General features: G+C 45.3%; 1 protein-coding gene across 1 annotated transcript; it reads left to right on the top strand.

Annotated features, from left to right (window-relative positions):
- Positions 1–26415, top strand: LOC121835206 (glucoside xylosyltransferase 1-like). The gene is made up of 6 exons (XM_042289184.1): positions 1–173; positions 6897–7044; positions 7960–8091; positions 11013–11205; positions 19880–20196; positions 26215–26415. The coding sequence occupies exons 1-6, from the start codon at positions 1–3 to the stop codon at positions 26413–26415; spliced, it is 1164 nt and encodes a 387-aa protein (XP_042145118.1).

Here is a 26415-nt window from a genome sequence, read left to right as displayed (position 1 = left end):
ATGCACGCTGCAACACCATTCTGTCGACGCCCATTACCCGCCCTCTTCGTCATCGGGAGCCTGGTTCTACTCGCAAGTTTCTGGTACCTCTGGGCGCCTGATGCGGAGTGCCAGTGCGCTGACGAGGAACGCCCGACCGAATCACCTCGGGTCATTGGCTCTACACAGGGCAGGTTGGTACAGCTACTGTAAAAGGGAGACTTCGAAGCGATCAGGAAAGACGCTCTGTTTGTCAAAACGCATTAATTTTATTATACACTACAATTCAACTTGTATAAATATTAAAATTAATTAAGCATGACCCAACCTAAAGTCACTGAATCCTGAGAAAGTAACGCCATTGCCTTCCCTGCCTGCTAGCCGTACACAGAGAGATACTGAAATGCAGACGACCGAAACCTCGCAATGTGATTGGCTGCTCGGTTTCTGTCGCAATCGCTATATTGGTCCTTTCAGATTTTCGAAGCTTCGAAAGTGCATGTCCTTCTCAACGGTCGCGTCAAGACCGCTATGGAGCTTCATTGTACAAAAGTAGTTCGTCGCCAATTTAAGAGTGATGTCACCAGCCAGTTTAGCTACGCCACCTGTGCCGCAATGCACCGAGGGAACTTTGGTGTTTCTGCGCGTGCGACGAACCTCGCAGGAGTTCAGCGCGTGCAGTGCCCGAGACAGCACGAACCGTCGTGTGCACTGCATATTGCCTTCTGTGAGCCAAATGAATGGCGGCGTCACGCGTTCGCCGAAAGCTTGTTTAGCTCGGTCTATCTGCTTATTTACCCGGATATCTTATAATGATATGGTTCTGCGTGTTTTAAGAGAGCGCTGAAAGCTTGTTGAGGTCGGTTCTGCGTATTTTAAGAGATTAAGTTTATTTTCAACGCCGCCAAACACCGACGCCGCATGATGGCGGAGCGAACCTGTGCGCTTGTTTCGCCTTTGTGTGGATAGCGAAATCTCGGCCCTTTTTGCTCTTTGCAAATATGAACCGCGGCCTGGCGTCCCAAGCGACCCCCGGTCGCTCTGCCGTTGCAAGCGAAAGCATAAATGCTACGCGGACAACGAAGTTGGAGATTTAATGAGGGCCTTCGGCTCTACGATTTAAAGGAGACAAGTTTGTTTACAAGAATATTTGAAATAGTTGAACAGATTCCGCGCTTCTTGGTTCTTTTGGCGTTCGCCTGGAGAAAAGTCTATACGAGATTTGTTTTTACAAAGCAACCCATCACCGAAAATTCGAATCGGCTCACCAATAATGAAGAGGCGGAGCCTTATTGAAAAATCTCATTTGTATGAGAAGTTTCTTTGTCCAAAAAACGCATATGAATCATACAAGATATATAGGAACACATAAGAAACTTGTGAGAATTTTCTTATAAGTGTGTTACATGTTCTTATATATCTTACATAGTTTATATGTTCTTATATATCTTGTGTGATTCATGTGTTTATTGTACACAAGACATTTCTCATACAAACGGCCTGGCTTTTTTTACTAGGAAGGGGCAGCTATGCGCTTCTTTCCGAGGATCCAGTTATTTTAGCCTAACTCACTCAGCTCCAACCCATTGTTAGGAAAAAATAGTCATCCATATTTTAATTTACCATATTTGCGTTACTCACGTTTAGACAGCTGGAGGTCCGTCTACCTCGAGATCGTTTCCATTGGCGACGACTTGTTCCGGTTTGTCCCTCTTATTGTTTTTCTTTGTCACGTCATGTCCAGGATTATTAATTGCTACCAACAATTTTATGGACGTGTGTAAAAGGCACGCTAAAAGCTGGGAGTCAACGCGTCATTGAACCAACACCGTCGAATTAGACAGTCCGACATTCCTCTTATCTCTAATAATTTACGTGGACTCTCATCCCGCTCAAGTGTTGACATTATTTGTGGTTTGACGTCTCTAAGAATTCTAAATTGTGTATTTTAGCTTCTCTTTTTTGGTTTTACGTCTCTATAATTTCAGATTGTGTCTTTCGACATTGCTTTTGGTGTTAAAGGTAACAGGAAACGACTTTTCTACTTTCGCTAAATATTACTTAGGGCCGGTTGCACCAACGTCGCTTAGCGCAAAGCGGAGCTTAGCCGGGAACTTAAGCTTAGTTTCGGTTTCGTTCGGTTGCACCAAACTCGCTTATCGCTAAACCTAGCACTAAACTACGCTTAACTTAAGCGCTCAACATTGGGCGCTTTGCTTCTGGTTGTTTCTTAATCCTGGATTAAAAACATGGCGGCTGGTTTGTCACGATCGACGCGGTGGACGAAATTGGTTGTGCAAAGTGTTTTAGGCTACATCAGCGTGAAAGTTTCGACAAAATGACTTTCGATTGTGACAAGGATGCAAAATATTGTCGCGTGAAGTGTTGATCGACCCCTGTTTTCAAGTTGGCTCTCCACTTTCAGGGCGTGTTAGCCCTAACCGAGAAACGTACGGAGCTGTGGGGCTCACGTCTGTATTCCCGTTGGTTCTTCTGTCAACGAGCTTATTCGTATGTACTTACTAATTTCCGCATAGCTGTAACGTATTGTTATTTACCACCTTGTTTATCTACACTTGTAGCGCTTATCCTTCAATCTGATCAGCGCGTTGAATAGTGGCAGTACATGATCTCGGCGATCAGCTGATTGTCGACACCTCTGCCGTTTGCATTAGATTGCGGCGCTTTTAAGTAATAAAACGGCGAAAATTCAATTTCTTTCGTTTTCTGAGTTTTGAGACAATCTTCAGTGAATTTTCCTTATCTCGCGAGTAGAATCTTGGCTTCAGAAAACCGTATCGTTCCATAACTGTAACTTTTTTGGTGATCGCATTTTTTTTATATACTTTGCTTTATATCCTTCATTCGTTTCCCGAGAACGAGATACTGTTGTTTCCGAGTTGTGCTCTGTGATGGTGTTTTCCCTTTACTTTCGTCGTTTGTTGTCATTGTGACGATGGTTGAGACTATATACCGGAACACGTTTTCAATAAAATTCAGTTGAAAGTTGCGCCTTGTTGTGTCCTCCGTAACTTTTTTGGTGATCGCGATTTTTTAGGAATATTTTGCTTTATATCTTTCATTCGTGGCGACGACAAATCGTAACGACTACTATGTTAGATTCGTGCTTTGCTGTATCGGGGCAGGCTGGGGCAGGTGATGCGAAGAGACGACCGTTCTTATCGGCACAATGTAATGTACTAGTGGGAGTTTTTTTTTTTTTTTTTTTTTTTTTTATCTGAACTCGACAGTGTGAAACTGAAGTCCGTTTGAGGCTGCAGCGGATGTTCAACGACGGTACAGTGCAGTTCTGTCACCTTGCTGATAGCAACGAGTACCGTCGATGCAAGGTCCCGTGACCTGACCTCTCGACGACTTCTATTCGACGATTTCCGGGCATTTTCGCAGCTGCCGTGGCGAGTTCGTCACTGTTTTGAACTTCATCGGTCTCAGGCTTGACTTGGTTTTAGTAGTCATCTTACCTGCCTACTTATATCCATGATGTTTTGTCTTCAGCGATGTAGCGAGTAGAGTGTCCTTCTCGCGTTCGGTGAGATTTGGGGCCCCCGATGGCTCCTCCTTCGCCTCAAAATGTGAGCACGAAAACTACTACCACAGTCAAAATATTCTGTTATCGACCGATATTAAACACACAATCACAGATGTAAAGAGCGTTTGTGTTTATTTGAAGCTTTGACTTCTGTTATTGAAAGTTAAACGAAAAAATGATTGAATTTGGAGACCTTTAATTTGTTACTCACCGAAGAAATACAGCGAAAAACAGACGCCGACGACAACTACTACAGCAGTTTTTTTTTTTTTTTTTTTTTTTTTTTTTTACATCACGTGATTTTTCTCCGCCAATCGTATTCGTCGCTCTGAGCGTTCCCTAGTTTGCTCTGTTTGTCCCTAGATTCCCTACGCAAATCCAGCGTTTAGCTAGGGGCGCGTCTGTAAACCGGAATTTAAACCCGTGCTTACCTAAGCTCGGTTTAGGGCGCTAAGCCGGCTTAGGAAAGTGCCGCTTTGGGTTAAGGTAAGCGGCGTTGGTGCAACCGGCCCTTAGAATCACTCCCTTACGTTAATGACTGAATAAACTCGCCTTAGTTTTTCTTTCTAGGCAATGGCAGTCGCGAAAGAAATTCGAGAAATATGAGCATCGTTCATCCCCTCAACTCGGAGTCAAAATAAGTGGACACATGACCTAGTGCCTTTGCCATGCGCTGGGTCTTGAAAAGTATAAAACGCCTGCTGAGCTCCAAGCGTTGTTAGAGTTCGGCTATTCTCATCACTGCTGTGGTTGGATGCAGCCATTACCCAAGTGTCCGTCGAGACATTGATTGTCATGAGCCGAAGTCGACTGCTCACGCAGGTCTCGTGTATAAACCATGAGCTGCGCTCGAGTGTCGTCAGGTGGGTGGTTTTGATCCCATAATTGCGTCATCAAGCTTTGCGGAGCCAAGTCTGAAAGAAAAAGTTTTCTTTTGTCCTCGCAATTTCACCGCGACAACGAAGCTTCTGAATCAGCGGCGGTCTGTGTGAATATACTTTCGTCAGACTAGGACCAGTACTCATCTGCAAAATCATGAACATTCCAACCTGATATCTTTTCATGACCCCTTTAAGTCTCTATCAATGTTAAATTGTGTCTTTTGGCAATGTTTGTGCTCTCGAGTTTTCATGAATTCTAAAAGTGTCATTTAGCTTTGCTGTGGGTTTTACCTGTCCTTGAATTTTAGATTGTGTATTTTAGCATTGATTTTGGTGGTAAGTTTCTACGAACGTTAAATATTGTCCTTTCGCAGTTCTCTCTGCGTTGTTCACAGTAATAATTTGTAATGTATTGAATGTAACGGTTAGCGTTTTATATTCTCCTAGAGAAACTTTTAAGTTATAGTTGCACAAAACTTATTTGTTCTGTTTTATTGATCCTCATCTTTTTCTGGCTGGTTTTGTTTTTTTGCAACTTTTTAAACTTTTTGGTGGATTTTTTTTATAAAAAAAATAATGTTATATGAGCACGTTGTAGTTTTCAGCAGTCATACAGTAATTTTTTTTTAGGATTGTGTAATGACGGTGTAAGACCGCTGGGTGTATTTTGCTTATATCGTTCGTTTTATATGCGCTTACTTTATGGACTGACTCTTCTCAAACACAATCACTTCTTGAGATAGCACTGTATTATCATGAAAAAAAATCGTCAATATACTTATCATTATTATTAGTATTATGGCCGATCGTGAAAGGTCAACCACAGCGATGCTTGTGGTCGCGCACGTCGACCATAGTGTCTCCGCCACAAATGATAATTTGGTCGGCGCAGTACGCGTGCGGCTGCAAAACCTAAAGCCGGCTTCACACATTTGCGTTTAACTGCGATTAAGTACTTCAGAACCGCATCTTTCGGCTGGCCCTGTAACGCTTCCCAGCTAGTATGTTTTCCAATTTTAACGCGACATTTGCGGTTCACCCTAGGCTTGAGATCATTCTGACAAAGCTATGAGGGATCATATCCCAAAGATAGTGAGTACACTTCATCTGCAAGAACCTCCAGGCGATAACAGCAACCTTACGCAGGTCCGAAGTGTTACGGAGTGACTCGATAGATGGCGCCGCTGAGCTCTCCCGTCGTAAGCAGTCACAAGCGGTTGCAACGCAGTCGGTAACACTCAAGCGTAAAAAGGCGTAAAACCATGGTTCAAGGCAAGATGAAGGTTCCTTAATATTTATTTATTTATTAACACGATATCACTCAAATACCCTATGCAGACATATCTTTAACACAGACTTTGATCCGCGATCAAATTTTAAATATTTCTTTCTCAAACGAAAGATATTGCAGATATATAAACCCAATTAAAGGCCATTCCTTACGACCGGTTCATAGAGTACTTTCCACTAAAACTTTCCTCCTAACTACATATATTGATTTCCAAGGATCCACTATACATCCTAAAGGAAATGGACTTTTCTCAAAATTGTGTTATTTATTACAAATAAATCATAGTTACAAAAACAAAATAAATGACACGGAATTTACCTTCAGTTCTAGATAACCACTTTTTTATTCATTGGAAAGCACAAATTTAGGATGCAGTTACGTTTTTGTAGAAAACAGCGATACCAAGTTCTCTGAAATCCAATAGGAATGAGATTATCAGAACCTCCATGAGGCAATGGCAATTAACAAAAAAGCCAAAACTTAAAACATCGAACTCAGAGATTCTCCTATAGTATAAATTCAACGGTTAAGACTTAAAACGTGCTGTTTTTATAATAACTAAAGATTCGATTGAGCACCGATATTCTTTGAGCAGAAAAGCTTGGCTGTGAAGATGTCGAAGTTTTGACGTTTAAAAATATTACAATTTTGCATCTTTTTTTATGTTTAAAGACTCTAATCCAGGGGTGGCCAGGCTGACCCGGCCTAAGAGCCGCAAACAAAACCACGAAACTTCCGAGAGCCGCGGCAGGAAGGGGGGAAGGGGGGGACTTTCGTTTACAGAAATAAATTAATTTGAACTTTTTTCAATCTATCCGAGTCAAAAGCAGTCCAACTGTAGGTAAGGTAGCAGTGGCACAAGACTACCATACCGCAACTTCCCTTTCAATTTAAAACGCGTTCCATTTCGCTTTGGGGAAGTGCTGGGAGGGAAGGGTGCCGCGATCCGCACTTTAAGACGCGAAGAGCCGCATGCGGTTCGCGAGCCGCAGCTTGGCCACCCCTGCTCTAATCCTTGCTTAAGGCAATAACGTTTATTAGGAAGCAGTGATGACACGGTCGCGTACAGGTACAAGGTTCATCCGATTCGAACCGCGAAGACACACGAGTTAAACACATTGATTGACCGCGTACAGAAAGTTGGTGGAGCGCTACTGTAAGCAAAGGGAACAAACACACTTTGGAATTCACGCAGGGAACTTGTGACGTTGGTAGTGGTCACGTGCGCGGGCAGCCTGGAGCTGACCATGGCCAATCTCAAGTCAGCCGTCGCCTTCTCAAGAGCTCCCCTAAGGCTGATTCTGTACGCCGATGAGGAGAACATCAAGCTTCTTCAAGACAGGGTAATTCACAGCGCCTAAGCGTGGTCCTAGTCATCTTAGAAAGAACAACACATCTTCGCTGCTGCAAGTCACCCAGAAAGTCATTCAAGATTGGCTAGGAGGTTAACCAGTGACCGTGCATAAAACTTCAAACTTGTCCTTATCACTTTATAAAAAAAATGCTATGGGAGCTACGAACCTGCCGTGTATGCTTTTTACGTGCGTAATGATTTGTCTTCATGTTACGCAATGCTTTAGATGTTTTAGAATGTGGTTCCGCACACGACACACCCACATAAGTACTCTCCTGGTTTATGCGTATGGTCAGGACAAGTCTAAACTTATTCAGCAGTAGTGTGTGTCACCTGCCCGAATTTTTCACGGGTTCTGTTGTTTTTTTTTTCGTGGGTGCTTGTAGGGTCTTTGATTTTTAGTGACATTTTATTGCGAGCAACTTCTTTTGGTAACTAAAGTAACTGCGAGGAGAGGAGGTTTATCGCGCCCTGCTCGCTATCAACTGACTGCTGTTTGAAGTTGTGACGATATACGCCCGCTGCTCTATATTTTGGTACCTTATTGATCCAACCTATGATGTTGTGAGCCGATGCTTCGTCGTTGGGGAGCCTGCTGTGCGCGCCGACGCTCGTCTCCTGACCAACTATACTGAACTCGCTACGACTCGCCGCTCACGGTAGCTTCCACGGCCCCTCGTCGTATAGTTGATACACCACGCATCCTATTCACTTCTTGATTTTGAAGTAGATGGTCTCAGGATATGAAAACAAATCCTTCACCTCGTAAAATAAATGTTGAATTCAACACAACTGCATTTCGCTAAATTTAGAAAGAAATCACAAAAAAAAAACGAATATGTTCTTTTACATGCCTGCGTGGACTCTGCGTATACTGTAATCTTTCGTTATTCTGGTCACCCAGATCATACAGTGGCCAGCCAGTGTCTTGGCCAGGATCACCTATGACCTGCGCTTGGTCATGTTCCCCAGAAAAGACTACGACAAATGGAACAAACTCTTCAAGCCCTGTGCAACACAGCGACTTTTTCTCCCGGTGGGTACTTGGATTGAGTTACAACACGGTCTCAGAATGAGGTTTCGGTGTAATGTACCGCCGAAAACGAGCTAGCTTTGAAGAACTACTCCCTCGAGGACACATTTTCTTTTTCCGCAGTAGCAGAGCTTAAAGTGACCGTGCAACGATCTTGGGCTGGAATATTTCTAACTTTAAACAAGCTTATTGGTACTGCATAACCCAAGTACAATCGCACTTAACGCTGACCAAAAAGTGCGTCTTTTTTGCTGTGTATTACCAAGTGTAAAAGTGCTTTTCTTTTCAGCCTTTTCTTTGCTAAAGTTTATGACGTATCAATAGGCATCGGACTCTTGCCTTAAACACGGAGATTCCCATACGTATGTATCCTTTATATCAGACACGAAACGGGTTTAAGGGCTGGTGCAAAAGAAGACAAGTTGTCTTCTGAAGAGGCTTCAGTTCCTCCTTACAACACTTGGAGGAGAAACGGGAATATATAACAAAATAATTATGCAGAAAATAAAGGAATTTCAAAATCTATATACACGATAACCGCTAACTATCAACTAACTAACTATCAACTGAAGAGGCTTAAATACTCTTTAATTATGTTTTTGTAACAAAACACGAAATGTCTGTTAGGGCCATTTCTGCTGTAGTTGATTGTGTGCTCAGTAGATCTGGCACTAGGTATGTCAGGTGCTGTGTACAGTAGTTAGGTTGAACCTAGGTTTCGCATATTGTGCGCTTCTGAATCTGTAACTTTCTGAGGTTTTATAATAAATATGAAAAAAAAATATTTTTTTAATAATTTAGTTAAAAATAAAAATCGATACATTAAGGAGCAGGATTTCTTTCAATATTCAGTTTTTTCTATACTTCCGAAAGATCGGGAATGATTGGTCGTACCTTTTATCGTTCTCAATAAATCGAACGGTTTTGTTTCGCAAAATAAATATTTTGTGTTTTGTTCTTTGCGTTGTAGCTCCCATACTAGTATACAGTACTGTAGGCGTGAGTAGATAAGTGAATAATATAATTGCAGTTTCAATCTTTTTGGTAGTAATTGCCTGAGTTCGTTTGATGTTCCTATGGCTCTTGAAATGTCAACCCCAATTTTTTAATGTGTGCAGTCCAACAGAGCGTTTCTTGAAACCACACGCCAAGAAATGTTTGTTTTTTACAACCTCGATTGTTTTCCCCTCAAAAAAAAAAAAAAAGTTTAAAGATTGCGGAGTGGGTTTACTTTTTTTTATCTGAACAATACATAGGTTGTTTTACTAGTGTCAAGATTAAGCTGGTTACATTTTAGCCACAATGATAGTTTTCTGAGCTTTATTTGGGAATTCCTCGAGCGGATCCAGATTTCCTCTTGAAAAAAAAGAAAGAAATTGGTATCATCATCATATTAAATAGTATCACGTGATTTGGGTATATAAAGAACAACGTTATATAAATTAAGAATAATAGTGGTCCCAGCATGGAAACTTGCGGGACGCCGTATATTATTGGTGCGAGTTGAGATTTAAACCCATTAAATACCGTCTATTCAAAACGCGAATATAAATAGCGGTGAATTAATTCTAGTGCATTACTTCTAATTCCGTACGTCGATAGTTTCCTCAATAAACGTTCATGTCTTATTGAATCCAACGCCTTTCTGAAATCTAGAAATCCTTCAATGATATATGCATGGTTTTCTATATTAATAATGATTTTATCTTCGATATCAATTAGGGCTGATTGAGTTGATTTCTTCTTTTGAAAACTGAACTGTTTTTATATATGATATTTTTAACCGTGAAAGCATGTAAAACCTTTAATTAATTATTCTTTTACAACTTGGAAAAAACGTTACCGTACAGATGTGGGCCTGTAATTATTAAGGTCCTCATGTGTGACTCCCTTGTAAATGCCACTGGCCTTAGCAATTTTTTTCTGTAAATATACCAGAAACCAATATTTTATTACAAAAGTAACCAAGAGGAGGCAATACTAGCTTTATTACTGGTTTAATAAGGATAACTTAATATCATCAACACCCACCACATGCGCAGTCATTTTTAGGGGCATTAGTATTTTGCGAACTTCTATTTCATTGTTGGTTCTCAAAATATTTAGCTTAATATCGGAACAGGTAAGTAATCGGTTTTACACACGGACGACAATTCAGAGGCACCGGATAGCAAAATGTGTGTATTAATCTTGTTTGCCAAGGAGACTTTCATATATACAGTACCATCAATTTTAAGCTCTTCTGGAATTTCTCTAGGCGCTTGTACGTACTTAGCAGGGAAGGGTGGTTAACTTTCTGCCACGGCTAAAGTTAATTTAGCTTCGAGCAAAATAGCAGCGCAGAAGACCACTCCTGTTTGCGAGCTGAGGGTGTGAACGCTGGACGGTTTTCTCCCATTTGTTTTTGCACTACTCCATTTACGCGAGGAGCGAGCGCATGTTTCGCAGGTTATTAACGTCAACAGCTTATTCTACGCAACATTTAGGGAAACTACAAATGTTATTGAACCATGCTTTTAAATTGCGTCAATGATAAGACATCATCATCATCACAGCTTTTGTTTCCTGTCACTATCGGTGATGGTGACCTACCGAATGCGTATCTACATTCTTGATTTTTTTTCGAGAACGTGCATTGTGCAAATCGCCTTGTAAAACTTTAGTTTTTAGGATCCTCTTCAAGGCTCGCAATCATAACATCTGAGCACCATTACTTCATGTTAAACGTTGCGACTATATTTCCTTCTCACCACAATTACCAGACAAATAGTTACAGGTGATTAAAAGACAGTTAATATACTTATCAAGATTTCGAATTCCGTCGGGTTCATTACAACTTGAAACTATTCATAAGCGGAGAGACGTACTCACACAACTCAGTGGTGTACTTTTCGATGTCAAGTTCTGCACGGCATTCTTTGCAGGACATGCTTCCGATGGAGGATGCGGTCTTGTACGTAGACGCTGACGCCCTCTTCCTGAACCCTGTCGAGAATATCTGGGAAGTCTTTGAGAAGATGAACGACAGTCACCTAATGGCCCTAGTTCACGAGATTGAAGACGAAGCCAACAACTGGTACAAGCTGGAAGCAAAGCACCCTTTCGTCCCTCCTTTTGGTACGTACCTATACAGACTCCCTCTTTCTTTACACACGCTTTTCAGCTGTTTTGAACTTTTTTTTATTCAAAAGAGGAAAATATTGATATTGCTTTCAAAGCAGACAAAGCAAAAGCTGCCGGTGCAGCCCAGGTAGCATATGACGAGGTGCCCAAGTCGTGCTCACTTCTGCAATGTGGGATAGGTCGGCCCCTATGAAGCCCAGGTTGGCGTGGGCATGCCCAATTTCGGTGACCTGTGCAATGCTCCGGTATGTTACACCTCGGCTATCCTAAAGAAATCTTGAAGTAGGTGTGAGCAAAGCGTGGGCATGCCAAACTTGGGGGACCCGTGCAATGTTGTTGTATACGTTCGAGTGGGGTGTTATCGTTTGGGCCTGTTTTCTTTTCGACCTTCTATTTTGGTACTTCTTAAAAGAACCATTCACAAAACGTGCATCTCGGTTGGATCCGCCGCGTTTTGCGTTCTTGTTCCGTAATTCGCATTTCTTCCTCTAAAAAGCAGAAAAAAAAATAAATGGAGGGCTTTAGGAGCCAGTGTTGTGGCTTGGTCACCGCATATCCCTGAGAAAGATTAATCAAATCACCCCCGCCACTGGTCACGGGCGCTGGACAATCAAACACGAAGTGATCCTTTGTGTAGAAACACTGCTCCAAACGTCCCCCTTTGTCTCGGTTCAGTTTATGGTAGTTTGTCTTCCCTATATATTATGTTTCTTTTTATAATAACTGCAGCGGCCGTCGAAGCCAATCGAAGGCTGAAAGAGTGTCTTGTGATTTCAAGCACCGGGCTTCACTGCGCTCAACAGGAGTATCACGTATGTTCTCAGTCGTAAACTTGCTCTGATGGCTCGTAGGTTGCGCAGCGTTCGTGGTGCGAACGGGACCAAGTGCGAACGGACCAACAACGAATAGAATTAGATGCGAATACTCCGAAATACGAAAAAAAAAATTAGATGTTTTGTGAAGGTTCGAACGAGAAGGTTCAATGAGAATGCGGCGAAATGAGTAAAAAAAATATACGAATGGGGTATTTTGAAATATACCCATTCGAGCTGCCCCGGCTGTCCTAGAGAAACGTTAGCGAAGGTGTGAGTAAAGTGTGGACATACCCAAACTTGTCTGTCCCTGCAACGCTCCGATTAGCTCTATTTCGACTATGTGAGGGCAAAGTTGGTGCACGTATGGGCAAAGCGTAGGCAGCTCGGCTGTCCGTGCCATGCTCCGGTGGGTTCACCTCGGTTATGTTAGAGTGAAGTTGGTGTAGGTATGGGTAAAGCGTGAAAATACCCAACTTGTCTGTCTGTGCAATTCTACGGTTAGCTCCACCTCGGCTATGTGACGGCAAAGCTAGTGTACATATTGGCAAAGCGGGGGCATACCCGACTTGGTACGACGTCGCGATTAGTGGGGCGCACCCTCCGAACGTCCCTGCCCCGAAACCCAGCATGACGACCACTGTCAAGTTTACACGGATGCAACGATCTTCCCAGACGGTGGCCGAGTCTCATTACTCAACTCCACACATACTTGCACCCAGGGGCATCAGCGATATACATCTCAGGAAGCCGACGCTCTTGTCGTGGAACTGCAGGCCATCAACGAGGCTATACAAGCAGTGACCACCAAGCTGCCGACGATCCGCCATATTCACATTTTTACAAACACCTTAGCGGCAATTAAAGGGCTCAAAAAGGTTTTCAAAGCAATGTAACTGTGTGAAACGATACACACCCTTCACCGCAATACCTCGACCTGAATTAAGGTGTACTGAATTCAAGGTCATGCCACGTACCAATACAACCTTGCAGAGGATCAACAAGCACACTTTCCATCTGATCTCGATCTCCCTTCCTTCCACCTCCTGTTTGAACCCCTTTCCCTCCTCCACGCCCGTAAACACTCTCCGGCAGGACACGCGCGCTCTTATCCCTCCGTGTGTCTGCTCCCTCCTCCGCCATCTCACCAGGATGGAGGAGGTTGTGCTTCGGAGACTGCGGGCTGGGGTGGCCCTTACACCGGCTGTAACCTGCACACGGTACACGACGGGCGACATGCCCCAAGTGTCCCCAAGACGCGACGGAAGCGGATGTGCGTCACCTTATATGGACTCGTTCTGGCCTACAAACTGAGCGCACTCGCCTACATATAGCTGCAGGTCTCCAACACAGTGCACCCACCAGCTACCATAAGTGGCTGCATGACGACCATTATCACGAACATTGCTTCAATTCACTCACACAACAGGTCTTGTAGCATACATATACGACATTTATAACTAAAAACAACCCCCCAGGTAAGAAAAAATCTAACATGGCTGTTTTTGCAATGCTTCGGTGGATTCAACTCGGTTATGTTAAAGTTGGTGTAGAAGGGGGCAAAGCGTGTGCACGCCCAACTTTGCTATCCGTGCAATACTCTTAATGGATTCAACCTGGCTATGTGAGCGGAACGTTAGCGTAGATACGGGCGAAACGGGGGTATTCCCAACTTGACTGCCCGTGTCATTTCTCGATAGGTTTCGCCTCGGCTATACGAGTGCAAATTTAGCGTAGATGTGAACAAAGCGTGGGCGTGCCCAATTGCTTGTCCGTGCAATACTCCAGTTCATTCTACCTCGTCTATGTAAGGGCACATCTAGCGTACATCTGGGCAAAGCGTGGGCATGCCGAACTTGGCTGTCTGCGTAATACCCCAGAAGGTTCCCTTCCGTTATTTGAGGGCAAAGTTAGCATTCATGGGGGCAAAGCGTGAGAATACACATTTTGGCTGTCCGTGCAATACACCGGTAGGTTCACCGTTGCTACGTAAAGACAAAGTCAGCGTAAGTACACGTGGGCAAATCGTGGGCATGCCCAACCTAAAGTCACTGGATTCGAAAAAAGTAGCGCCATTACCTTTCATGCCTGCTAGCTGGGCCCAAACAAATACCAGCATACAGACGACCAAAATGTTATGTTTAAAGGGGCCATGAAACGAATTTTGGGCTGGGATGAATGATTTTAAGATGGTACTTTACTAATCGAATATCGTTTATTTGGCCAAAACAAAGAGGGTAGAAAGTCAAAAGCCAGCTTTTCGGTACGAACATTTGAAAATATAGTGGACTATTTTGTACCTTCTTGCCTTCGAAAGCTCTTCGCCTTTTCACTGTGACACATCCGCGGTTCCAAAAGCGCGTCATCGGTGCCAACCTGACATCAACCGAGCCTAGCTCACGCATTGGACATGAGAACTGCGTCACTCAGACGTATGCGCTCGTGAACAATCAATCCGTCGACGAATATTTGGATTCCCGTTCGTGGCCAATGAGTGCCCTGGCGGAACTTATCGTCACCTGCGAATTACAAGTTCTATGGTGTGCATAAAAAGCACGGTGGAAGCTAGGAATCATCGCACCGGTGCCGAAGAATGTCACGACGACGTGATTTCACAATTCGCATTTGAGTTGAGGATTGAAGCTAAGGAGGAAGAAGTAGGAAAATCGTTTCATGACCCCTTTAAGAAGGAATGCCCCTGGTCCGCGCATAACGCCGCCTTGTCTTATACTTGATCTAGAATCTATGCTGAGCGAGGCTATGGCTGAGCTGACTACCGATGACGAAGGGTGGCCGGTAAGGCGCAACGCACCCAGTTGTCAAGCGTGGTTCCAGGCCGTGGAACGGCCCAGTGTGGAGGCATCTAGTCGAGGTGGCGGTTCAGGCAAAATCCCTCGCGCTCCCCGAGCGCCTGCCCCTTTTACTAATCCTTCAACAATGTAGATGCGGTACAACCAATTACGACATCCTGGCTGTCGTCGTGCAGATCAACGGTGCATTCGGCACCTGGCAAAGAGCGAAGCGTGCCGACGGCACGTGGCAAAGAGCGATGCAGTTCATCTGTCAGCGTTGCATTCCAAGACAACCATTGCCCTTAGCTATCCAGGGGTGCTATTCTGGTCGCAAACGGGTACCTTTCGAGTTGTGACGCATCGAGAAAGAAGGGGCGGAGCCTCAAACTAGAATGATTCTTGTTTGAGGCTCCGCCCCAACGTTCGGGCTCACGCACGCGGTCAGCTAGAATCTGACGATGCCGTACGTCGCGGTGACGTGTCCACCCAGTTGGGGCGAAGAAATCCCTGCCTTTCCCCCTGTTCTTTTTGATATCTTCTTCTTTTCCTCCGGGACTTAGAACGAGCGAATAACGGAGAAAAGGCTACCTTCCGGAAAATGGAAGGAAACAGAGAAAAATAATATTATCCTTTTATAAAATACGAATGATTATTTTAATAATTTTGACGTAAAGTAAATTTAGCTAAGATATCTCAGCTTTTTTTTCTCGAAGTCTTTCGCTACGGTCTTTGAAAACAAACATGGCGAAAACCGCGGTAACGACCTTGTGGTGTTTGTGTCTCGCTTGCGTGGTTGCTTTCCCTGTTTCTGCACGATACGGATGGCATTACGATAAGAAAATATTATGTGAAGGTACGCTGCGACACCGTTATCCTTTGTGAAGCCGTCGAGAACATAAGCTGCAAATGAAATTTCTTGTTCGCTTGTGAGGGAGACTCCAAATGGATACAGAGCTGACGACGACTCTGTGGTAGTATATGACAAGTCATGAGATCGACGCAGAGTGCAACGGTTGTGAGCATTCTCTGGATGATGCAGGAAAGTTTCTTCGGGCAGTTTTAATAATGCTTTGCTCCTTTGCTCACTGCAGTGATTATGCCGGTATAGTCTCCATAAGCCATGCTCTTCTCTTTCGGCGCTGAAGAAATGCACGCGACGGCATAATCTCGGGCAGTCTTTTTTACTTATTTTCATTTGCAGAAGAACTCGTGCAAAAAAAAAAAACGGCTTTTACGTTTTTACACGTCCCTACATAGGTACCTATAGAAGGCACCCTAGGTACCTCGCTTTCCCATTGGCTTCATTGCGCGTGACGATTCAACGTCATTTGCCATGGAAACGTTCGTGAAACCAGAAAGCCTCTGTTTGCCGCTAACAGTCATTTTTCGAGTTCGGGTTGTGACGACAAAATGACGTAAGAACAAGAATGCACGGGACTATTTGCATTGTTTTAACTCGACAACCGTACCCTTGGCGAGTTAAACTCGAAAGAACATGGCCGCGATCGGTCACTTGATCAACGCGCACACGAATACTTTCGTGCTGTTGGATGAGCCCATTCGGCGACAGGACCGGGTCGAAGAGCACAGTGAGCTGGCGTTTAACGTCTCCGATGTAACGCTTGAAGAGATACAAGACTTGGCTTCTATTTGTGCCGGTGTTATGAAGCTTGAAAGTGGTGGTGTTGTTGTGACAGTTGCTGAGATTATGAAGACGGTAATAGACCTTTATTCAGCGTTGCCGTGCATTAAAATTCAAAACCTCACCTTGGCACAAAGGGAACGACGTTTCCGCGAGCACGTAGGCAGCAGCCAACGGTCTGAGAAAGAATTGTGCCGCCGCCACGACCGCCAGCGATCGCCCCAACGGCAAGAAAACAAACGACAAGCTCATTGTGGTTTGTGTAGTGCTGACTACTGATTCATCGGACGACAAAGGTGAATGATGTAAAACGCAACGTAAGTTTGTCAGCGTTTTGCAAAACGAATTCGTTTCGTTGAAAATTTAATTTGTGGAATTCGTTAACGCCTTGAAAGTTTGACGGGGACCGCATTGTGAACGCAGGCTTCACACAAGTGTTTTCTACAGTGTGTGCTTTGGCTGCATGCATATAAAGACAAAAACACTGCCTATATGGTGCATAAAATAAAAGAAATTTCGTTTATCCTGATAATGTTGACTATCTATTGAGTGCTGTTGATAGTAGGGGGTGAGGATGGAGAAGGGTTGAGGTGGCTGGAATGTTCATGACTTGGGGTGCGAGGGGGATGGTTTCGGAATTTGTGTGTATATTCTAGGGCCCGCCGATTTGGGGAGGGAAGGAGCGAAGCCCTATAAACCCCCCCCTCGCCCCCCCCCCCCCCCCCCCCATCACCGGCTTTGCCACATAAGGGGAGCATCCTACATTCACAGGCTGCTATAAGCATGTGCATAGCCACTGAGCTCGTACCACAATGGCAAGATAGTTGCTGACATTCTTCACGTTACGTAGCAGTTCTTTCTTTTTTGTACATATGCTCGCTTTTCCTTCACACATCTACTCTGCCTCCGCTTGTCGTTTATGCTTGATGGTGATAGGCCAACAGTGCGTATTTGCTCTGCATCACAGGCAAATTTCAAAAATCCAGCTCACACTACTTTTTAATTTCAATGAGTTACTGTCACTTTTGAAACGACAATCTATTGAATTGCTATCATAACACGTATGTTGACTGTAGGACAATTCTATTTTTATTGCTTTTCTTGGTCACGAAGATGACAACCATTCACAAGACACTGGCTAAATTTCTCGTCTACAGTGGGTAACAATGCTACCATACTCTGTCAGACTAAACTGCTGCTGTATAGACAAGTAACGATTAATTTTAGGACAGACCTGTTCATAGTTTATTGCAGGACATTGAAAAGTGTTCTTATTACTTTCCGATGACTGACTTGCAATTCCAGCAGCTTGGCGTGAAAAGGTAAAACATCTAATTGATACAACGAAATGCCATCAGCAACCCATCCAGATTTTATTGCGTAATTGACAGTAGCTACAGACCGCAACAAATTGTCAACTAAAGACATAGGTACTAAGCGTGCACTAACTTCGAAGCGGTAGAAACCCTGAAGTTTAAACGTCAACTTACCACCATGTTGTTAATGGCAAAATGGTGATTGCGGCAAAGAGTTGGAGTCCTTCAGAATGGTGACGGTCTCCTTCAGACCGATGATGACGGTGACAAAGGTTTAGTTAGAGTCTAAGTTTAGTCAACGCACCCGACGACGTCGGTGTGCTTGTCATGGTGGCGACGAAAGCCTTCTTTCGCACATGCCTCAGCTGCCTCGGTCCGGGGTTTTGTCGACCCAACCGTCTCTTCCCAGCCGGTTGACAGCGACACTCACGACGGCCGTCAAGGCTCTGATCACCATCCACTGGGCATTAGCTATGTGATCATCGGGGGCAACCGCGCCCTTGTAGTTCACCGTCGCGAAAAATCTCAGTGCGATTCAATTAGTAGCTGCTGCTCGACGGTCACCATCTCTCATCGTCGCCGTCTCTCGTTGTCACACTGCGATCACACGGTGCTTTTCGACAAGCGGTATTGTCGTCAGAAACAGTCGTCGTGCATCGCGAAGGCAACCGGGTGCTCGCGGAAGACCCCTCATTATACGTGTTGGTCGAGCCATCGTTGAGCAAGAAGCATCGCCGCCATTTTCTACCCTCTAGAATCCTGCCCAAAGCTTTTTCCCCTTCGTGCAATAGAAAGAGAGGTTAAAAGCACGAGCGCATCACCCCGAACGATCTTGCACGAATGTTGGCTTGCACTGCGCAAGCGCGCCTGCTCGACAGGGACGTTGAAAGCCCGGAGCACGTTCTTGTAGCTCCTACACCCGCACTAGCTCGCACTCATAGTGAAACAGAGTGTAGGGTGTGTCGAGTAATACCGCAGTTAATCTAGTGACGCGACTTCCGCTATGTGCTACGTAGGTCGGACGTGGTCATACGTCACTTTGTCGTCACGGTCCGAACTCGAAGAGAGACATTTACGGCAAACGGTTGCTTTCGTGTTTCGCGAACGTTCCCATGGGAACCGCGTGGAATTATCACGCGGGCTGTGGCCAATAGGAGCGCGCGGTTCGTAGGGGGGAGGAGTTTTCGAGAAACACGAACGTGACCGTTTGTGACCAGAATACCACCCCTGGATGGAGCTAGCTTACACCATTACATTTCTCCTTCCCATAAAATGAGAACACAAACGGACGTGCAACAATGCTCGCTCGGACAACTGAAGCTTCTGATCATTTCCTGATCAGATTATCTGATCGCTGCTTCCAGCGCTCATGCGGTGCTAACTTAGCGCTAAGCTTTTGCGTGTGAACCGGCCTTCATGCTCTGCTCGTCTCTCGCTTTTTACGTGACGAATTCCGTACTTTTCGCGGAGTTCCGAACCTCCCTCCTCTTTACCAAAGGAAATACCGCTGGCGTGAAAGCATGGCGAGCTGAACCGTGGAACATTTACGGCGACAAATGTTTTTTGGCCAGATTTCGCAACACATCCCAGGGTGTGTTTCGCGTAGGGTCGTTGCCCTCTACATTTAACAAGAAACCAGTGTCACGTGATACTGTGTCGTCAGAATGTTCACTGTATTTAGTGGGAAAATTGCAACATCCCGTTTTCTACTAAATATAACGGTAGATTGAGAGGTCAAGTATAAGTGAAACAAGTGGCTTCATCGCAGAGCGATATGACTTCCCATATTATGACGCCCAGCGAAAGTTTTCCCCGCTGGAAGATCGTGACGTCACTTGCAACTGTGACGTCACATGACGTTAGTTGAATACGGGACGTCATAGTCACGCGACGTCATTATGTCACGTGACAATGCGATTTCCCGCTAAATTTAGTGCGAAAACTGTGACCTTCCGGGACAATGTAATGTTTACACGTTTGCCAAATTTGAACAGTGGCGTAGCTGATTGTAGGCTATGTACGTCACGGTGCACAGCACCACTGCTCTCGCCGCAGTTTATTGAAAGAATGCGGCAAATAACCTGGATATTTTTTTTCCTGCCTCAGGAGTGAACGCTGGCGTAATGGCCATGAACCTCACGCGCATGCGCAACTTCCACTGGGTGTCGCGCATGGGGCCGCTACTAGGGGAGTACGAGGACCGGATCTTCCTGGGCGACCAGGACCTAGTGAACATCATGTTCAGCGCCCACCCAGACAAGTTGTTCCTGATGACGTGCCGGTGGAACTACCGCCAGGAGAACTGCGTCTTCCACTCGTCGTGCTCGGGCGAAACACCCGCACTGGTGCACGGAAGCCGGAATTGCTTCACGGACCCCGACAGGGAGCCCTCCATCTATGCCGTCTACTCCGTCATGCAGAAGGTACTCGACTAGTCGTACTGTCTTTACATTGGAATAATAATGCCATTCAAACACCGCCCAGAATGATTACGTTAATAACCTGTGAAACGCGTATTATATTTTTTTTTTCAAGCCAAGCAATAGTAATTGTGGAAACACATAAAAACAAAAAACGAGCAGCGTTCGCTTCTTTAACTTGCAGTCAGAGCAAGTGGCCACATGTTTTCATTTTTGTCATAGTCATGCTCTCGCGTTGCCAAAGCACATGAAACAGGTTAATTTACACAGATCGTTAAAGGGATACTCCGGCATTACCTTTATGATGCCCGATTTACCTGAAAAATTGCTAAAGACACCACCAAACGCCGAAAAAATAGTATCCAAATATTAGGTCAAACTAATTGTTTTGCGAAGTTTTTGAAATTACAATTTCAGTCCTCACCGCGCTTTCAAAACTGAAGGTCTCTACTGGCAACGATGAAAAAATCACGCCAGCGGCAGGCAAAAGTTCACTCTTGAGTGTTTAGGATTTGTTTCCAACAGATTACCAGCAGTTTTGTAGTGTCAAATGGATGCTTAGGAAGCTCGCTTCGGCACCCATGCAGCAGCACGAAAGAAATGCTCGGCATACTCTTTGTTTTTGCTTTTATTTACTGTCCGCTCGACTGGCAAGTCTACCTGTCACTGACGTCACGGCACTGAAAAGCGCGGTTATATTTGAATGTTGGTTTTGGACATCATTTTCATTTTCCGATAGCCCGATAACTATTCAGTTTTTATCATAGCCACGCTTTGAATTTCGCAGTACTAAATAACACACCGCAGGGGGTAGAGGACAGGGATTCGGATGCTTTAGCATGACCCTCGAAAAACGCCGTACACGTTTCCCTTAGGGAAACGTTAACACTGACCCCGTAACAAGGCCAAAAAGAGGCAGTAAAAATAAAGGGAGCAAAAGACAAAGTCCAAGGAAAAAGCCAAAAGATGAAAGTGAAGGGGTCAGCGTAAAGGCTCGTTCAGACTCTTGCGACCGAATAAGACCGAGAGAGACCAGACCGGTTTTTAAGCCTCTTGCGATCTCTTAGGACCAGCTCCGCTGCAGGGCATCCGGTCCTAAGAGATCGCAAGAGGCTTAAAAACCGGTCTGGTCTCTCTCGGTCTTACTCGGTCGCAAGAGTGGGAACGGCGCTTTAGCGTCACCCCAAGGAAGACGTGTGTGGCTTTTCCAAAAGTCATGCTGACGCATTCCCTAAGAATCCGCCAATGGATCTTCCTGTAATTTATTTTCTTCTTAATATACAATGTAAAATATTATGACTGTATGATGCCCTCTTTTTTATATATTGAATTTTATGTCCGTGCATGCAAACAATGAAACAGGTATTTTTTTAAACAAATGTTTCATTAAAAAGAAGAAAAAAAAAGCCTCATAATTACATGCAAAGTAAAACGTTCGTTGCAATCTACCGGTTGTTTTTGCGAAGAAAAAAATAACAACAACAACAACAACAACAAAACGTGCCTTTCGGCTGTAAATAAGCTACGCATCGAAAGAAGCTGAAAGTTCTTGAGAACGTGACCCGTAGGGGTTTTTTTTCTGTTTTTTTTTATGGTAATAAATTTTACCAACATTGTCGCTCCTTGTTTTAATGATATTAGGCGTGTGCAGACGTCGGCTTAAAAATAAACATAAACTTTTATTTTTTTCTCAAATTTTTATCTAGGTTCTTAAAGGGGCACTCAAGTGCTTTTTGGAGAAGCTTGTTTTTGGAAGCATATTGTTTGTTGGGCTTCAGTCAATAAAAATGACCAGTTCTAAATGTCAAGGCGCCTTAGTAAACTCACAGCAATAGAAATACACAGGCACTATATCCTCTTGCGGGGTCCATCCCGTGTCTCCACCACCTCCATAGAATTCGACCAATAGAAATAGCGAACTGCGAAAAGATTGCTAAAGGTATTATTATTGCTCTTTTTAGGCACATGCACATTATATTTTGACAACAACGTCAAATCTTTGGCTGTAGGTGACGTAATACAGCTATTATTGTTTGAAAAAGAGCGAACTACGTTTTCTCCTCGCCTTGTTACGCGGGAGTGATGTGCCCACGCACATCACTCCCGGGTGTGCTACAGGCCAGCTGTAGCACACCCGGATCGAGGCACAGCCCCTCGAAATCCGGGTGGCTTGTCACGCAGCTCTGCCGGCCCTGCTGCTTGCGAACGGCGGCCGGGTAGTCACGGCAGCAGACACACTCTGCGACGGTTTCCATCGGCACGCAGCAACTGCATTGGCACCTTAAAACAGAAAACCAGCATCAGCTATACATATGGGAGGTATAATAAACAGCTCATCACCTACCAGTTGGTGTTCCCAAGCCGCTGGGTTGCGTCGTCGGTTTCGTCGTCTTCCTCCGGTGTCGACATTGAGCATCGCGAACTGTCGTCCGAGTCCGTCGCGTTCGAGGCATCGGCGTCGCGCGTACGAGTGGCGTCGTAGGAGATTGAGCTGATATCTGCCGCCGAAGAATTTCCACCTCCAACGGTGTTAGATTTGGCAGGTCCATCGCCGCACGACGCAAGACCCGAAGTAAACAAAATGAGTCCCAACGAGAATCCATCAAATACGCGCACATTCGGAAGATCACTCCGCCGGTTCGAAGGATCAATCCGCCGGGAAGCCGTCACTCGTGATTGGATGGCACACGCCCTTCCCTGCTGCCTTCCCGTCCGACAGCGCCCCTGACGGCGTGCGCCTAGGCGCAGAACAGCGATCTTTGATTGGATTTTTAATAGGGAAATCGGCCGCCCTTGAATGTAATTTTGGGATTTCTAGGATGCTTAGAGCCCGCAGATTGAGTTATGACAATAAATAGACGATCTCAGAATCCACTTGAGTGCCCCTTTAAGCTTTCTCGATCTGTCCTTACCGCGAGCGTCACATTCTCAGAGTCTTGCTTCCTTCGAAACGTAGTTTTTTTTACGTGAGTCGAAAGACAGTTTCACACGGTATAATAGCTTTACTTTTGCACTAGTGCGGCTTTATATCACATGCGTCTAACACACTGATCTCTATATCTATTTAATGAATCGCGTTTGACCAGCTCCGCCTATAAACGCGAATACGGCCGCGGTCGGCCATCTTTTTGGTAGAGTTATATTATCTCTAGCCATCATAGTAATATGGCAAAAAGCGCCATGGTGGCAGGCTGCCATAAAATAGTCGTGGATCTAGTACACTATACCGTGGGTGATATTTCGTGCTTGATTGAAGTTTTTCGACGAAGAAGATTCTTGAAACCCAAAGTGAACGGTAGCCTCGTCTTTGAGGACGCGGCGAAAGCCCTACGAAAGGGCGGCACCGGGGGAAAGCAGCGCAGCTCGCATCGAAAGCAGACTCCTTACCGGCGTCTACTTTCGATGCTTTTTTTGATGTGACTTTCGATGTGTGCTGCGCTGCTTTTCCCCGGTGCTGCGATTTCGTGAAACTTTCACCGGGTCCTCAAAGATCGAGGTGCCGTTAACGCCGGGTTTCAACAATATGTTTCGTCAAACGATTTCAATCAAGAACGAAATAGAACCCATGGTTATTTTTGCCACGACGCTGTGCGCCATGGATGGATGACAGTGGCTGCTCCAGCTGTACATTGGCTAGAGGTAATATAACTCTACCAAAAACATGGCCGCCAGTCGCCGCATTCCCGGAGCAGGCAAACGCGATCTTGCAAATAGACATAGAGATCAGTGGTCTAACAGCAAACCCTGGGCCTTCGAACGTGTGACACGACCAGCCGTACCAACCATTCGCACGCGCGTTTTTTTTTTTTTTTCGCTTTGTATTGTCGCGATTGTGGTGCGCATAAAGGTCACAAAAGAATGATAACAAAAGGTGTATTTATTACAATATTTAAACCCTGAAACTGAAAAAAAGAACACCTGAAAACGAAATAGGAGGGACAGAAGAAAGTGGACAGGCAGCGTTTCTTCAAGTTTAAGTTTATTTCCCTATTTAATGGTTTAAACATGATTAATGCCACACCAGCTCGCCTGCACGTTGACCATGCACGTTTTCGACAAAGGTGCATGTTGAATATTTTTGACAAGTGTTCGTTTATTGTTCTTCCGGTGGGGAAAATATTGTGTTGTGTGTATGTCTACACATCCGAAGTTGGCCAAAATGGGCGTGTCTCCGCTGTAGATGGGCAAATTTGGCCAGTGTAGTACAACCGCTAGCCTGGTGTCTTTAACGTTCACCAAGCAGTGGTGATCCACGACCCCGCGCCGGTACGATGCTCATCCAGATCAAACCGGGCAGGGGTGGGGATTGAACCCAGGATCCTTGAGTTCTGCAGCTCGAGCTTTCGCTGCACGTCCTCCGAGCTGGTGGGTACCTGAGCCGTACATAAACCGCCTTCGAAAGACGGCCCTCTGTTGGCAGCTGCGGAACCCCTGCAGAAAGGCCGACTAAACCCGCAACGTCACGGCACACTTCATGAATTATGTTGGATGGGAAAACAAAATCACACCCATGGGAAAAGGGCTTGAGCGCAGTGACGTTGCACTTTCGACGATGTTTGATTGGCTTGTCGGCTCCTAGCATTGGCCGCGTTCTGACGTTCGCTCTCTAACGCAATGACTTGCACGTTTCACAGTGTCAGTCAAGGAGGATAGAAGCGTAGGAGAGGGTATGACGGCAGGCGTGTAGCCTCCACAAGCCATGCTCCCTTGACGCCTCGCCTCTTTCTCATTTTCCTCCTAACTCTCCTCACTTACCACGCCAACGTGACCACATCACGTGACCGTAGCTAGCCTTCGTCTAGCTATGGGTACTAGAATACACCACAGGCTAGCCTTCGATCTGATAAAACCTACCGGACGGAGCGCGCGCAAGCCTGCAAAGAGTCCTTCTAGTATCAACCATTCATCTCACACGTGACATGTCACGCGCACCAATAGCCAGAGGGATCTACGGTCACGTTGGCCACGACATCGTTTAAACTTTTTATGACTAGGCTTCACCAATATTGCATCGTGCCCTCTCCTAGTACTTGTAACCTCCTTGGTGTCAGTTGTTCCGCCATTGTGCAGTGATTCCGACCTTCTAATAATCAGCACGTGACTTTCGAAAAAGGTCTATAGAGAGAGTTTGGTCAATGGGAGGAGCGGGCAGAGCCAGGGCGTGCACCAGACGCAGATGGAAGGCTTGACATGCTCTCTTGGCCAACATGAAGCCTAAAGTAATCCCCTAACGGTGGTATCAAAAAACACCTTTAATGAGCGCGTAAGAGTTAAATGGAGTAACTCTTCATGATTGAAAATATAGTGCACGTGGTGTTTCGATCGGGATCATGCAAAAAGATGAAACAATCGAATGGGTCGCTCCACGCTGTTTTGCTCCGTCGGACGGCATTTTCACGGCCCTCGGCGCCTTGCGTATGGATCACGTCGATTAGTCTCCTAGGTTTTGATTTTTCATTATCGTGATCAAAAACTTACGTGCACCATTTTTTTCAGCCACCGAGAGTTACTCTGACGCACTTATTAATTTTGTTTCTCACGGACACCGCCAGGCTTCTGGCTGGCGACATTTGAATCTGTGAAGACGCCCTGGAACGCACCCAGACCGCTCTCTGCCAATAGCGCCTCCTCATTTACCTCCTGTACTTCTCAATGAATGACCAAAGTTTCTTTATATACGGCTCTTGCGGTACCTGAGACAGTGTAGCACTGACAAGTTACAACGAACTCACTTTTTACAGCGGAGCTGTTAAGGGTTAGTTTCCCCGGGATTGTGTCCCCCGCAAATAACTGAAGACACAAAACTCTGGACACCTACCGCCATCTATGAGCGACGGCGGCAAGCCAAGTGTCTAGTTGCCGCCGTCGCTCATAGATGGCGGCAGCCTTTGCACTCTGACCTCGGTGACTCTGACTTGCCGACTTGCGGCCGGCCATGACTTTCCATTGTAGAGCTCCGCTGGTCTTGCTTCTTCACCAGAGTGGAAAGGCTGAAAGATTTCCTTCTCGTCTTTCTCACAGTACGAGCTTGGCACGAGCCTGGAGCGGGAATTCATCGATCCACTGGAACGTGAGCTGCACCGGGTTCGGCAAAGCGAGTGTGTCGTCCAGCTCCTGTTCCACGCGAAGCAGTGGCGGATTCTGGCGAGGCAGTTGGACAGTGAACGAGGCTTTAACGACGACGCCACTAATGCTGCACCGCCATCGACGACGTCTACTTGA

The sequence above is a fragment of the Ixodes scapularis genome, unplaced genomic scaffold (genome assembly GCF_016920785.2).
Source record: "Ixodes scapularis isolate PalLabHiFi unplaced genomic scaffold, ASM1692078v2 PGA_scaffold12__126_contigs__length_90152505, whole genome shotgun sequence".
NCBI lineage: Eukaryota > Metazoa > Arthropoda > Arachnida > Ixodida > Ixodidae > Ixodes > Ixodes scapularis.
This window is presented reverse-complemented; position numbering and strand designations above follow the sequence as displayed.